Source organism: Rhinatrema bivittatum, chromosome 8 (assembly GCF_901001135.1).
Source record: "Rhinatrema bivittatum chromosome 8, aRhiBiv1.1, whole genome shotgun sequence".
In the NCBI taxonomy this organism is placed as follows: domain Eukaryota; kingdom Metazoa; phylum Chordata; class Amphibia; order Gymnophiona; family Rhinatrematidae; genus Rhinatrema; species Rhinatrema bivittatum.
This window is the reverse complement of record NC_042622.1, coordinates 171,592,846-171,608,791: the sequence shown is the minus strand read 5'-3', so window position 1 is coordinate 171,608,791 and position 15,946 is coordinate 171,592,846. Positions and strand designations below refer to the sequence as shown.

The 15,946-nt window shown below is 48.0% G+C and overlaps 1 protein-coding gene across 2 annotated transcripts in view; it reads right to left on the bottom strand.

The window, feature by feature from the left end:
- Positions 1-15,946, bottom strand: part of ULK2 (unc-51 like autophagy activating kinase 2) — a 255,524-nt gene that overhangs the window by 55,565 nt on the left and 184,013 nt on the right. For both annotated transcript variants that reach the window (XM_029611375.1, XM_029611376.1), the window contains 2 exons: positions 15,681-15,871; positions 2,792-2,901 (listed from right to left, as the gene is read on the bottom strand). In XM_029611375.1, the coding sequence (XP_029467235.1) occupies positions 2,792-2,901; positions 15,681-15,871 (301 nt within the window). The remainder of the gene's footprint in view (positions 1-2,791; positions 2,902-15,680; positions 15,872-15,946) is intronic.

The window sequence follows — 15,946 nt, the reverse complement described above, 5'->3', positions numbered from 1 at the left end:
AGGGGGAAGAGGTACCTGTCCCTTAGGGGGTCGAGCAAACTCCAAAGCGTAGCAGTGTCATAGAATGTCTAAGACCCATTGATCTGAGGTTATCTTGACCCACTCCTCGTAGAAGACAGACAGGTGGCCGCCTATCCTGGGAATGGAAGAGTGGGTCGACAAGCCTTCATTGGGAAGACTTGGCAGGAGCCCCGTGAGGAAGGTTGTCTCGAACTGTTCTCCAGCCACGAAAGGGGTGAGACCAGGACTGAGAGCATGAGGAAGGTGGCCTTTGTGCTGGAGGCCTGGTCTGACAAAACCGTCGTTGCCCACGGAAGCGAGATCTGGAAGAGCTGAAGGCCCTTGGCCCATCTTCTGGTAGCTTATGGAGTTTGTTCTCCCCGAGTGACTTGAGCTGTTCCAAGTCCTCGCCGAAAAGCAATTTTCCTTTAAAAGAAAGCGATCCAAATTGTGCCTTGGAAGATGAATCCGCCGACCAGTTGTGAAGCCAAAGGAGCCGCCTGGCTGAGATCACTGAAACCATGGACCTGGCAAGGACCCGGAAGTGGTCATAAAGAGCGTCCGCCCCATACGCCATGACTGCTTCCAGGCGCTCAGCCTGCTGCGCTTCCTCGGGCGGCCAATCCTGGGCTCTGAGCAGTTGCTGTAGCCAAAGAAGCCCTGCTCACTGCATGAGAGAGCTGCAGACAGCAGCTCGGACCCCCAGAGCAGACACCTCAAAAATCTGTTTGAGGTAGACTTCCAACTTATGGTCCTGTAGATCCTTTAGGGCTGTTCCGCCAGTAACCAGAATAGTGGTGCGTTTCGTAACCACCGACACAGACGCGTCCACTTTAGGAACCCTCAGGAGCTCCAGGTACTCCTTCAGGTAGAGGGTAGAGCTTATCCATAGCTCTGCCCACCTTGAGAGAAGACTCCAGCAAGTCCCATTCTCTAGTCAACAGTTGCAGAAGCATCAGATGGAAAGGGATCGTTCGAGAAGCTGGGCGCAGACCGGCGAGGAGCAGGTCGCCCTTCCGGGTTGATGCAGGAGGGTCCAGTGGGGTATCTATGTCCAGCTCGGCTAGGATGTGAGGAATCAGGGGGTCCAACGCGTCCCTTTGAAAGAGACACAGGACCCTTGGGTCATCACCTTCCACCTGCACGGGAGAAGAAAAGTCATCCGTGTCTGGATCATCCGGAGTGGATACAGGTGGTACTACCTGTATCCTGGGAGGTGGCTGCTGTCCCCCTGCTCCAGGGGAGGCCAGGGGCTGACTGGCTCCTAGCGTACCCCCTGGTTGGGAGATCCCCACGTCATCCTGGGATCCAGAAAACTGACCACAGCCTGGATCTGACCAACGAATTATTTTGGAAGGTAGAGGCCCCGCAGCAGAGCCCTGCTGGTGGCTCATGCTGGCCAAACATGCACTGTGTAACAAAATGAAATCAGTGGAAAAAGGAAAAGGGGGAGGGCCCGATGGAGCAAACGCCTGGGGAGGGGCGGGGGTTCCCATGGGCTGAGCTGAAGGAGGCTGCAGCTCCGGCTGAGTCACTGGAGTGAGGTCCGGTGGAAAATCGAGGTCAGAGTCAGGGCCTGGCTGCGCAGGAGCTGGTGGCAGGGAATCCAAAATGGCCGCCCAGCCGCTCGTGAGGAACCCTCCCCACCGGGGAGACATCTCACGCAAATGCCCTCCCTGGAGAGCCGCGAACCCTGCTCTCCACAGGCGCAGCAACGAGACGGGCGCGGCATGGCTGTTAGGCAGAGCCGCCGACTGCAGGCTAACTGGAGCAGAAAGCAGGTGAAGGTTGGCAGAGCAATGACAAGGCTTAGAAGCCTGAAAAAAAACCAGAGGAATAATGCTTCTCTGGAAACACTGCCCCGAGGCAACCTCTCAGGGGAGGGCACTATGTCGTTGGGGGGGTGGAGAGAGGCTGGACCATCAGCGTGCACCCCTGAACTCACTCCAGAAGAAAAAGCTGAACCTGAAAGTAATAAAAAGGAACAGCACTTACCCCCAGAAAGAAAAGAAGAGAACCACTGGCTCTGCTTGCAAGTTGGAGCCTAGAGCTGAGGGAGTGAATCCCTGAGAATTTGCTGAGAGTAAAATTTGTTATAAAGTTCTCTCTTTTTTTTTTTTTTTTTAATTAAAGAGGTCCATCCAAGAAAAATACTTCAAGAGAAATAAGAAGGAAAAAAATAAAAGTTCCCCTTTGTAAGCAAGATGGAGGACCGAAGGGACTGCTACCTTTCACCTGCTGGAGTCAGAGAAATACTGAAGGGCGCTCCAGCTTATAAGAGGCCAGCCTTTGAGTTTTGCTCTGACTTCACCTGCTGGAAGGGGGACATAACGCACTGTCTGGACTGATCCGGGTATGTACAAGGAAGAATATGTTCGTGCAACTCCGTGTACAGGGAATGTGCTATATTTTATATTCCTTTTAAGTAGATAAAATCTTTCCCCTGTTTCATCTGGATGGTTGGGGGAACCCTCTGCACAAGGCCAACTCTTTCTCCATTTCCTTTTTGTGAACCTGTATTATGCTGCAGCCAGGATGCAAGGCAAAGAATGGATTAAATAAGCTACAGCATTTTGATAAATCCTCAAACACCAGCATCACCAGTAGCTCAGAGAGTTCATCATTTACATGTAAACATCCTCAGAGCCAACACAAATTATCAGATGGTTCCAGGACAGAGCTATACTTTTATTTTAACTTGCATTCCTACTGCATGTGTAATGGAATAAAAATCAAACTGGTTCAAGAGCCTAGTGTAGCTTATTCCATAAAAAGGAACTTGCTGTGATACCTGTATCCATAGGGCGCTCTGCATTGAGACTGTCTGTGCTTCCCTGAAATAGCTGGCCGCCTAGGGTAGTCCTCAGCTGCTCATCAGATAGTTTTCCAGCACTTACTGATCTACGAAGGCAAGATATTAACTTGTACTCATTTACACATTTGCAAAGACAGAAAGCCAATTATTTTGTACATTAATCCAAGAGAAGGTGAGTCAAGCACATGATTTACAAACTTTCCAAGCATAGTGCAGAATTAAGACTAGTAACATGGAACAAAATGTGCAGAGATTGCTACTGATCTGTGTATCCTGAGCCAAGAGAAAGAAATTGGTTCTTACTTGCTAATTTTCGTTCCTGTACCACCATGGATCAGTCCAGAATCCTGAGTTTATGCATCTCTGCTAGCAGATGGAGACAGTTTCACTAATGCTGCTTCATAACCCCTGGAGCCACCTTCAATTCCTCAGTATTTACCTATAGCTAAGCACAAAACACTTGCAAAACTTGTAAGAACATCCAAAACAATTAAATTTAGAAAAAAAACTTTTCCAATAGTCTGTATTCCATACCATGAAGAAATTGTAATCTGTATCAAGATATTGCAGTTGAGCGGACGACTCTCCAGCTCCATAGATCAGGTGGGTTCTGGACTGATCTGTGGTACTACAGGAATGAAAATTAGCAGGTAAGAACCAATTTTCCTTTCCCTGTATGTATCCAGATCAGTCCAGACTCCTGGCTCACTACTTAGGGTGGGACCTGGAGAGTCCCGCTCTCAAAACACTCTCGCTAGATGACAGTCTCCAGATCCCCTACATCTAGACGATAGTGTCTTGAAAAAGTATGCAGCAACTTCCAAGATGCTACTGCAAATTTCCTGTGGTGAAACCAACTGAGCCTCTGCCCACAAGGCCTCCTGAGTCCATGTAGAGTGAGTCCTTAAACCTTCAAGTACCTGATGCCTCTTGAGAATGTATGATGACCCATTAGCCTCCTTAAGCCCCTTCGCAATGGTAACCTTGGAAGCCTGGGCACCTTTCTTCAGACCACTCCATAAAATGAAAAGATGATCAGACTTCCTAAAATTTGTTACCTTGAGATATTTCAAAGCAGCTCTGCAGACATCCAAAAGCTTAAGCTTCCGCGCCTCACATGCAAAAGAATCCAAATCTGGAAAGGCCAGAAGGTTCACAGACTGATTTATGTGAAATGCCGATACCACCTTCGGAAGAAATGAGGGTACCATCTGCAAAGACATCCTGAGTCCGAAATCTGTAGGAATAGATCATGGCAAGACAAAGCCTGCAACTCAGATTCTCCTCGCTGAACAAATGGCCACTAGAAAAACAACCTTTAGGGTCAAATCCTTAAGCATCGCTCTGCAAGGAGGTTCAAAAGGTGCCTCACACAAACTTCGGAGAATGAGATTAAGGTGCCAGGATGGACAAACTCTCCTCACTGGAGGGTGCAAATTCTTAACCCCCCCCCCCTAAAAGAAACCTAACCACATCAGGATGAGAAGACAGCGAGCAACCTTCCAATTTACCTTGCAGACAAGCAAGGACTGCTACCTGAACCCTCAAAGAATTGAAAGCCAGGCCCTTGACCAAACCTTGAAGAAAAGATAAAATCAGATACTGACGACCATAAGGCCTGCCCTCCGTTAGATACACACCAGGCCTCACAAACCTTCCAGAAGCGGACATATGACAACGAAGCAGATGTCCATCAAGCCTGCAGAAGAATAGCAATGACCGCCTCTGGGTACCCTTTGTGTCTCAAACGCCACCTTTCAAAAGCCAAGCCGCTCAAAAAAAGCCTGGTCTGAAAACATGGGTCCCTAACGAAGGCACGGAAGATGACAAACTTAACGGCCCAGACCAGATCTGTGAACCATGGTTGACGTGGCCATTCCAGGGCTACCAACACCACTTCGCCTGGGTATCTCTAAGCGACGCAACACCTTGCCTAGCAGAGGCCAAGGAGGAAATATGTAAAGCAGAGCCTCCCGAGGCTAGGTTAGAACAAGAGCATAGACTCCCTCTGCCCTGTAAAAACAAGCCGCCTTCACATTGAGACGAGTCACCATTAGATCAAAATGGGGACAGCCTGACCTATCGGATGAGCTGCATCACTGACTTGGACAATTCCCACTCCCCTGCATGTAGCAAACTGCGACTTAGAAAATCTGCTTCGACATTTACGACTCCTGCTATGTGTGATGCCGCTATCTGGACCAAGTGTTGTTCCGCCCAAAGAATTTACTCCTGAGCCCCCTGGGCCAATCAACTTTTGGTTCCTCCCTGCTGATTTATGTACGCTACGGTCATCACATTGTCTGACAAGACCCTCACCAACCGGCCTCGAACTAAGGGCAGAAAAGCAAGTAATGCTAGCCTCACTGCCCTGGTCTCTAAGCGACTGATAGACCAAGAGGCTTCCTCCGCTGACCAAGTATCCTGTGCTGACTCTCGCGAACATACTTCTCCCCATCCAGAGAGACTGGCATCAGTAGTAAGAAATTACCCAATCCGGGACCTCCAGATAGACTCCACGAATTAGATTGGACATTAGCAGCCACCAAGACAGTCTGTCCCGTGCATAACCTTTGAGGGACATGGGCAGATGAAACTTCTGATAAATGATTCCACTGTGCCAGCAGAACCCTCTGCAGCAGTCTCATATGCTCAAAGGCCCATGGTACCAACTCCAGCATTGAAACCATCGAGCCCAGAACCTGCAAAAAATCCCAGGCTCAGGGCACTTGCAAAGTCAAAAAGTGCTGGACCTGACTAACTTACACACCCTCTCCTCCATCAGAAACACCTTGCCTTTCAGTGTGTCAAACCGAACTCCCAAATAGTTGAGAGTCCGAGACTGAATCAGGTGGCTCTTTGCCAAATTCACCACCCAGCCTAGAGATTCCAGAGTATTTATCACCTTCTACACCGCAGTGCGACAATCATCCTCTGACTTTGCCCTAATGAGTCAGTCATCTAGATAAGCACCCTCTCGCGCCGTAGAGCTGCCGCCACCACCATTACCTCGGTGAAGGAGCATGGCACCATGGCCAGCCCAAAAGGGAGAGCCTGAAACTGGAAATGCTGACCCAGTACCATAAACCTCGGAAAACACTAGTGATCTCGTCGAATGGGGATACGTAGGTGTGCCTCTGTCAGGTCCAAAGAAGCCAGGAACACCTGTTTGCGCACCGCCGCAATTACTGACTGCAGAGTCTCCATTTGAAATCTTGGAACCTTTAATGCTGCATTTACCCATTTCAAGTCCAGAATTAGGCGGAAAGTGCCTTTCTTCTTTGGAACCATGAAGTAAATGGAATATCGACCTCTGCCCGTTTGTACAGAGGAACCGGAATCACAGCCCCTAATCTCTGCAACCTGTCTAAAGTCTCCCGAACTGCCCACTTTTCTAATGACTTGCCAGGGAAAACTAGAAAAAGGTCATGAATGGGCAAATTCTAATGTATAACCTTCTCTTATTATGCTGAGGACTCACTGATCCTGAGTGATCTTGACCCACTTCCCGAAAATCGTACTAGACGACCCCCTATACAGGGAATGACTGAGTGGACCGGCCTCGCCTCATTGTGAGGATTTAGCCCCCGTAGCCCCACCTCCTGTGGAAGCTCTGAAGGGCCTTCAACCACCTCGAAAGGACTGCCCCCAGGACTGACCTCGAGGAGTGAACTGCTTCTGCAAAGCTGGGGCTCCTCTTGCAGCAGGACGAGACCTCTGAATGTACTGGAAACGCGACAGACTGAAAGAAGAGTCTGCCCTTGGGCTTGTCCTTCTGCAACTTATGCACCTTATTCTCACCCAGATCCTTCATTAATTGCTCCAGATCCTCAAACAAAAGGCATCCCTTAAAAGGCAGAGTCCCCGACCGGGACTTAGGCAAAACATCTGCCAACAGTTATGCAGCCATAACACCTCCTGGCTGAAACCGCGGAATCCATAACACGAGACGAAGTCCTCACCAAGTCATATGCAACTTAGGCCACTGTTGCCTCTAAGCGTTCAGTCTTGTCTGCCTCAACACTTGACCTCGACTGCCCATCCTGAAGATGCTGCACCCAACACAGACAAGCTCTTTGCATGAAACTGGAGCAAATGGCTGCCTGCAAGCTCAGGGCCAACACCTCAAAAATCCTGAGGTAAATCTCCAGTTTTCGATCCTGCACATCATTCAACTCGCGGAACCTGCAACAGGGATAGCCTTTTTCATGACCGCCAACACCACAACATCTACCTTTGGGAGGGCAAAAAGCTCCAATGCCTGTTCAGGCAAATGATAAAGCTTCGCCACTACTCTCCCCACTCTCAAACCAGCGTCAGGAGCTCCCCATTCCCGATCCACCAGTTTCTTCACAGACTTATGGTAGGAGAAAGCCCTCATAGGTCCTCTAAGCCCACCCAGAACTGGGTCCACTCCATGTCCGAGCCTTCCTGGGAAACCTTCAGCCCAAGTTCCTCTATAGCCTGAGGAATCAGAGGCCCTAACTGCTCCCTCCGGAACAAAATCGGACCACCTTGGGGTCATCCTCCTCAGAACCCGGGGTTCTACCGGATCATCCCCTGGAACAGAGCCGGCCGTGTCCGGATCCCCCGTCTTGTGCCGGGAGTCGCAGCACCAGCAGGATCCCCGGAACTGAATCTGCCTCCCCAATCATCCTGAGGCTGTCACCACTGCTCGCCTGCCTAATTCTCCGGCTCTTCTTGGACTCTTCTCATACTGCCCACGAGGGCTAGTCCCTCCCCCGCCGTCATCTTCCAGCGCGGGCTTAAGCACCAGAGCGGCACAATTGTATAGTATTAATATGGAAATGAATTGTGTTAATACCATTTTGAACCAAGGCAGATATCGACCTGGTTATAAAAGCCGTGTAATTAATAGACAACGTACTCTTACTTCGATTCCATTACTTTCTAGTACGCAATTACTTGCTTTGACAGTACTATCTTTATTTCTAATCAATGTCCAGTCTTTAGTTAAAAAGGTGCCTTTAATTGTGGACCTCATTGTAGATAACCAGCCTGATATCTGTTGTATAACTGAAATGTGGTTTAAAAATACTGACATAGTATTGATTAATCAGCTCCCAAAAGGTTTATATAGTGTTTTTTCCATTCCTAGGGCTAACAAGAGAGGTGGGGGGTTTGCTATTAGCAAAAAAGAAACTAAATTTAATGCATGAATCAATTGATAGTCTCACCATTCGAAACTGGATTCTTTAAAAATAATTCTCTGCAGATTTGTCTTTATGCACCTCCCGGTCTTCTGGGACACAATACTTCCCCATTAACTGAATTTATATTAGATGACATTAATATGGATCTACCAGTCATAGTATTAGGTGATTTTAATTTACACATCAATGCAAAACCACTTTCCTCTACTTGTAAGACCCTATTAGCTACTATGTGTGCCATCTGTGTCCAACAGATTGTGGATCAACTGATACAAAGTTGGTCATGCCCTGGACCTTATTTTTGATAACTCATTTCAAAAATGTAGTATCTCCCCCACTTGTTCTTCTGTGCCATGGTCTGAACATAGATTGATTCATTCTATATTGTCTCTTAATTTGCCCTGTAGTAATCTATCATAGATACTGTATTTGATTATCGCAAACCTTTTAAGTCTGAGGAACTAACAGAGGCCTTACCAGTGGCTCTTAAGGACCTAGATGGTAATAATATTGACGCCGCAGTCACCTCATGGAACTCTATTACTTCTGAACTTGCAGACAAATTATGTCCTAGAACTAGAAAATTGATAAAATATCATTCCAAGATTAATGCCCCATGGTATATCCCAGATTTAAAGGATCTTAGAAGAGAGCCTGGAGGAGAAATCCCACCCCTATGTCCCTTGAGATTTAGAGGACTTTACTTAGCAAATACAGAATTAATATTGTGAAGACTAAGTGTGATTTTTCACTTAGAAGATAAACGACTATAAATTTAATGCCAAGGTACTATTTTCCTATGTACTGGATTTAACTAAACTTAACCGGTCTAACCTCATTCATGACACCTCAGTCGAAAAATGTAATGATTTAGCAATTTTTTCCCAGGACAAAATCTCCAACTTAATTGATAACATCCCATTGGTGACAAAACAAAAGATCAGCCTAAGACTCCTGACCAGATCTGGTCTACCTTTGAGTGTGTATTTTCCACTGAAATAGAAATCCTTATTAGAAAGATAAATCCTGCTGCCGATCCAAGCGATGCCATTCCTATCAAATCATTAAAGCTAGTATCTAATATAAATAGCTAATATTATTAATTTATCTTTGGAACAAGGAAAATTCCCCAAGTTAAAATGTGCCATTGTCAGACCGCTGCTAAAGAAAGTAAACTCTGATATGGCAAACCTAAACAATTTTAGGCCTGTGTCCAATCTCCCATTTTTAGCTAAACTAATTGAAAAGGTAGTACATGTACAACTTTTGGAATATCTAGACAATATTTCATACCTGACAATTCAATTTCACAAAATTCTGCAGTACTGAGACCCTCCTTTTATCATTAACAGACAGTCCTCAGAGAACTAGACAGTGGGCAATCATCTTTTCCTGTTGGACATTTCAGTGCCATTTGATACAATCGATCACAGAATATTGATTCATGGGTTATCTGAAATTGGTCTATCTGGGAAATTTCTAGAGTGGTTCGAGACTTATCTAAGCAATAGATCTTACAAAGTCAAGCTAGGAACATCAGCGTCCCTCCGATGGCCCTTCTCCACCCAACACACACGGCACAGGGGCCCAGGTGCGTCAGCGCACCATAACACTATGCCAGGAAACTCCTGCACTGGCTCTGAAAAAAGAAACCGAGAGGCTAAGAAAACCCTTCACTCCTTACTGCCACTTCTATTGAGCACAGAGCAGTTGCTTATCTCAGCTCCTTATTCCTTTGCTGTAAAAATTTTTTTTTTAATTAACTTTATTAAACATCAAAAGGAAAATTGGTTCTTACCTGCTAATTTTCATTCCTGTAGTACCAAGGATCAGTCCAGACTGCTGGGTTATGCCTCCCTTCCAGCAGATGGAGTCACAGAAAAGCTGAAAAGCACCCCCTAGGTATACCGGTGTGCTACCTGCGATCCTTCAGTATAATCAATATCTAAGCAGAATGAAGTAAATTTAATAACCAATGACTAGATCAAGGAAAAAAGCTTCCCTATTTAATTTTTTTTTTGTAAAATAACCAGCAAAAACTATGTATAAGTGCTCATGTGAGACTTCGAAGAAGCCAAAACCTGTAATCGAAAACCACAAAACAAGCTGAGCGGACTCTCCTGGACAATATATCTCTGGGCAGGCATCTGGACTGATCCTTGGGACTACAGGAACGAAAATTAGCAGGTAAGAACCAATTTTCCTTTCCTTGTACGTACCAGGATCAGTCCAGACTGCTGGGATGTACCCAAGCTGCCCTAAATGGGGTGGGACCTCGAGAGTCCCGCTCTAAGCACACTGCTGCCAAAGGAATCCACATCCGGAGCTCAGACGTCCAAACGGTAATGCTTAGCAAACGTGTGCAAAGACTTCCAAGTAGCTGTCCTGCAGATTTTTTGAGGTGATACAGATTGGCTCTCAGCCCACGACGCAGCTTGCGATCTGACAGAATGAGCCTTAAGACCATCTGGCACTTGTTGCCCATGACATATGTACTTTGAAGCAATAGCGTCCTTTAACCATCGGGCAATGGTAGTCTTAGAAGCCTTACACCCTTTCTTTGGACCGCTCCATAAGACAAAAAGATGATCAGACAGTAGAAAGGCATTAGTCACCTCCAAATACCACAGGAGAATCCGTCGTATGTCCAACTTCCTCATATCCTGGCCCTGAGGAGAATTCTTATTCACCTCCGGAAAGGCTGGTAGCTCGACTGGTTGACGTGGAACGCTGAGACCATGAATGGATCTCGGGAACGCCGCAACCACGAACGGATCTCTACATGACAACGCCTGAAGCTCCGAAACTTGTATGGCCGAACAGATAACCACGAGAAACAGTTTTAAGAGTTAAATCCTTCAATGTGGCCAGCTCGATAGGCTCAAAAGGAGAACCGCAAAGTCCACGGAGCACCAAATTCTAACTCCATGAAGGGCAAACCGCCCGCACCGGCGGGTGTAAATGTATAGCTGCCCTCAAAAAAATGAGCAACATCCGGATGTCCCGCGATGGATGTGCCCTCAAGCTTACCACGTAAGCAGCCTAATGCTTCTACCTGGACCCGTAAGAAGGCAAGAATGTGTACTATCATGGCATGCCGTGGGGACACCTTCAACCCACTGCACCAGGAATCAAACACTTTCCACACCCGAACATAGGTGAATTAGATGCATTTCGTGCGTGCAGAAAGGTGGTTATCACCGCCTCTGGATAGCCTTTCTTTCTCAATTGCTTGCTCTCATAAGCAAAGCCGCTAGCCAAAAGCGATCCGCCTGATCGAAATATACTGGACCTTGTTGCAGTAAATTCGGTAAGTGACCCAGATGCAAAGGGCCTTCTACCGCTAGGTTGATCAGATCTGCGACCCACGGCCTTCTTGGCCACTCCAAAGCCACGAGAATAACCGGTCCGATTCTATTCGCCTTAAAACCTTTCCCACCAACGGCCAAGGAGGAAACATGTAGAGGAGAATGTCGGGACGCCATGGAAGAACCAGGGCCTCCACCCCTTCCAATCCGTGCTCCCTTCTGCGACTGAAGAAACGAGCCGCTTTGGTGTTCAGCCGAGTCGCCATCAAGTCCAGCTGAGGATCTAGCCGCTGTCGGCTGAAGAAGTCCGCCTGGACGTTGTCTACTCTGGCTATATGAGATGCTGCTGTGCGGGTCAGATTGCATTCCGCCCAGGCCATCAACTTGTCCGCCTCAGAGGCTACCGGCCAACTCTTTGTACCCCCTGGACGGTTTATGTAAGCAACGGTGGCCACATTGTCAGATAGAATCCGCACCGCCCGGTGCTGGACAAGCGGGAGAAATTGGTGCAGCACTAGCCAAACCGCCCTGGTTTCCAACCGATTTATGGACCATTTGGCCTGCTGAGGTATCCACTGACCTTGTGCTGAGCGGGACTGACAGACCGCCCCCCAACCAGTCAGGCTGGCATCCGTTGTCACAATTAACCACTGGGGACTTTCCAGGTCCACACCTTGAAGCAAGTGATCCGGGACCAATCACTTATCTAGGCTGGCCCTGGTCAGATCCAGTAATGGCAAGGGCAGGTAGAACTCGTCCGAATTGGGATCCCAGTGGGAAAGCAACACCTTCTGCAAAGGTCTCATATGAGCAAAGGCCCAAGGAACCAACCCCAGGGTAGACGCCATAGAACCAAGAACTTGTAAATAGTCCCACACCTTGGGCAAAGGAAGGACCAACAGACATTGAACTTGAGCCATTAACTTCTCCATCCTCCCCAGAGACAGTGAAACCTTGCCCTCAGATGTGTCGAAACATGCTCAAATTCCACGTGCTCCCGGAAATTCCAACATCCGGGACGGAGCCATCTGGCTCTTGGCGTAATTGTCGACCCAGCCTAGCGAAAGCAGACTGTGCAACAGATTGCACTGCAACCTTGCAAGGCTATTTCGATTTCGCTCGAATGAGCCAGTCGTCTAGGCAGGGATGAACTAATATCCCATCGTGCCAAAAGCATGCTGTGACTACCACTATCACCCGAAGAGTGGGCCAGTAACATTTCATAGAGTAGATTTAGCTGGAGCTCCTTGCGTAGAGGAGTCCCGAGCTGATCTCCGGTCTCGAAAGGAATAAGACCAGGACTGCGACCACGAAGAGGGAGTCCTGTGAGGCACCAGTCTAGTCTGACGTCCACGCCATTGCCCTCTGAATCAGGGCCGCGTAGTATTGGAGGTTCTGGCAGTCCGAGGACGATCTTCCGGCAATTTATGTACCTTATCCACCCCAAGCGATTTAATGATATGGTCCAACTCGTCTGGGGCAGACCCATCAACGTCCCCGTCTCCAACCCCAAGGAGAAGGTCCTGCGACCCAGGGTCTGGCGGATTAGGAGCTAATGACCGAGGAATTAACAGCTGTCCATCCTGACTGTCCCCTAAAGGGATCCAAAACCCCTGAAGGCCTGGAGACCTTTTGCTTGTGTAGGTCCCCCCTCCTACCATTCAGCCTCCGCTTCTAAAAAAAGCTTTGGGTATTAAAAACACAAACTTAGAAGAAAAAACCTGTCTCTTTAAATCTAGAAGAAAAAAACCTGCTGTCTCTAAGGACCCCTTGGGGAGGGGCCACATCGGGAGGAGAGGCAGGCTGTAGGTCGGCCAGTCGCACCAGCTTAAATTAGGTGTAATAAATGTACAAAATCAGTAGTAAAGTAAGAAGGGATATCGTTCTAAGGGTCCAGGATCAAATCTGGAGAGCCCACGGGGCGCAAAGCCGGAGGGGATTGATGAACTAAAGAATCCCTTCCCCCATCCGGCACGGAAACAGGCTCGATTTGTGCAGCAGCCGGCTCTCCACATGTGGATACAAAATGGCGATCGAGGCATCGGGAGGGAGGGGGGAGAGGAATTGCCATGGGAACGGCAAAGTCCTTCTGTGCTCCGCTGCTGTGAGCAGGAGAGAGAAAACTGCTCTCCGCTCCTTCCCCCGTAAGCTGCCGGTCCTTGTACAGGGTACTGAACAATAAAAAGTAAAAACTTTTCTTTTTTTTCTTCCCAGACAGCTTAAAGTGAGAGGAATGTTACTTCTCTGACCAGAGGCCTGAGGCATGAAAATTGCAGGGGTCTCCACGGGAAAAGGACTGGACCACCCCTCCCCCTGCACCCAGCTCCTCCCCCCCCCCCCCCGGGGAAGGCAAAAAAGCCGCCGTTCCTGCAGCGTGAGGGGATCCTGAGGCGTTGGAGCTGAAGGCAAGGAGGGCATGGGAAACCCCCCGTTCGGAACAGAGTGAGGGATCAGAGGCCAAGCTTTCCCCGGGTCTGCAGCCGGTCTAAATTGTTTAGCCGGGGCAGGATACTGTGCGTCCCAGTCAGCCTCAGCTTGCATATATACGTCGTAGTAGAAAGAAAAAAAAATTGGGATGAAAATGGGCACTGCCTCCGTTAAGGCCCCCCCCCCCTCGAGGCAAAAACGGGGGAGGGTCTGCATCTGGCTGCCAATCACGGGGCCGTTGAGGGCTCAAAGACTATGGGGGGAGAGAGAAGGGAGATCTTCTCCCCTGAGCCTTGTGCAGCTTCAGAACCTGGAGCAGGCAAGATGGCCATCGCACCCGCGCAGCACGGGGACAGGACAGGCCTCTGCCAGCGAGCTGCCTGATCGCTCAAACCATGCAGTCGCGGCAGGGGAAAAAACCCCACTGAGAAATCGGCCTCTGAGAAGGCCCACCCCCCCGCCCCTGGGGATACAACAGGAGCAGAGGCTTTCGTGGAGGTGCCGCAAAGACAGCTCCGCACAAGTCCCGCAACACGACCCATGCGGCATTAAAAGTGCGAGAAAAAATGAAAGGCAGCTGGGTGAAGTAATCCACCCCCTCTGGAGGCCCGGGAGACTACGGTAGGCTAGGGCTGAAGAAAAGGTCTGAATACCCTTTTAAATGTGCCCTTTTTTGAAATAGTTTTTTGTTTTTTTTTAATCAGCCACCAAGCAGGGAAACACCTCCCTGATACCTTAGCACAAGCTAGCACCCACCAGAGGAATCTTATCATCTCTGGGCTTGTATAGAAGGGGGGAGAGTGACCTGCCCACCGGTAAATACTCCCCCCAGCTCACCAGTTAGGGACACAATCTCCGGGTAAAAAGGCATTAGGGCACTGCCCTGCCTGCCCTTCAGGACGCTATCAGTAGACTTGCCTTTCCTGACCGTATTTATTATTAGTTATATAGATATATATTTTTTTTTTTTAAATCAAGATTGATCTAGCCAAAGGTCTAAGGGATATCTAAAATGCCAAACCTTTCTCAATGTACAGGATTATCACGGAATTTGAAAAGGAACAGGACCGCAGGTTATGCTTTCCTTCATCTGCTGGAGTCAGAGAAATACTGAAGGATCACAGGTGGCACACCGGTATATCTAGGGGGTCTTTTCAGCTTTTCTCTGACTCCATCTGCTGGAAGGAAGGCATAAACCAGCAGTCTGGACTGATCCAGGTACATACAGGGAAAGACTGGTTAAGCATGGAAAACAGAGCTGTCCAGCATTACAGGAGGATCAGCCTGATGTAAAGAGGCAGCACACAAAAAACCAGCTGTCCTGAGCTTAAAGCCACCTGAGCAGCCTCATGAAGAGGAGAGATCTGGAGCATCAGATTTACACCCCATGGACCGAGCATACAAAAGGATCACAGACCCCCAGCTCATCCACTTCAACCAGACAGGGAAGGATCCACCAGGACCCAAAACCCCCTGGGAGGAAGGCTCATAAAACTAGAAAACTCTCCAGGCTGTAGAACTGCAGGTTATGCTCCATCCACCATCTGCTGGAGACAGTTTCACTAACACTGTTTGAAAGCCCTGGTGCCACCTGCAGTTCCTCAGTATTTCTGTCTCCAACAGCTGGTAGGGATGCATAAACCCAGGAGTCTGGACTGATCCAGGTACATACAGGGAACAAACATTTCTGAGAATTACATGCAGAGACTAGAATTTCACAAAAGAGCTGAAAGCACATTTCTGACTTAAATATTTGAAATTTTGCTAATATAGCACTAAATTTATTACTTGAGTGGTCTCCACAACAGATGCTTCAAATTATGAATCAGTTTACAAATTCAATGTAGATCTGCTTTAAAAATATTTGATATACTTTTCAAAATTCTAAAGAATTCCTAAAAAAAAACTAAGTTATATATACAAAATGTGCATATATAAAAAAGGAATGATCTTTACCTTCCAAATGTGACCTTGCCAGTCTCTGTGGGGATCTGCTTTTCAGCTTGTGCGCAGTGACAATGTGTGAAGTCTTGGGGGTCCACCATGTGTTTAGGCTGCACAGGGACATCTACAGGTCCCTGACGGGTAACTAATGCCAGTAGATTGGAAGATGCTTGGGTTTTTGGAATCTTGAATGGAGCCGTAGCCTAGAAAGATGTTAGTTATGATTTAGTAAGATCTCATTTGGAAAGCAGAGTTGCTTACCTGTAACAGGTGTTCTC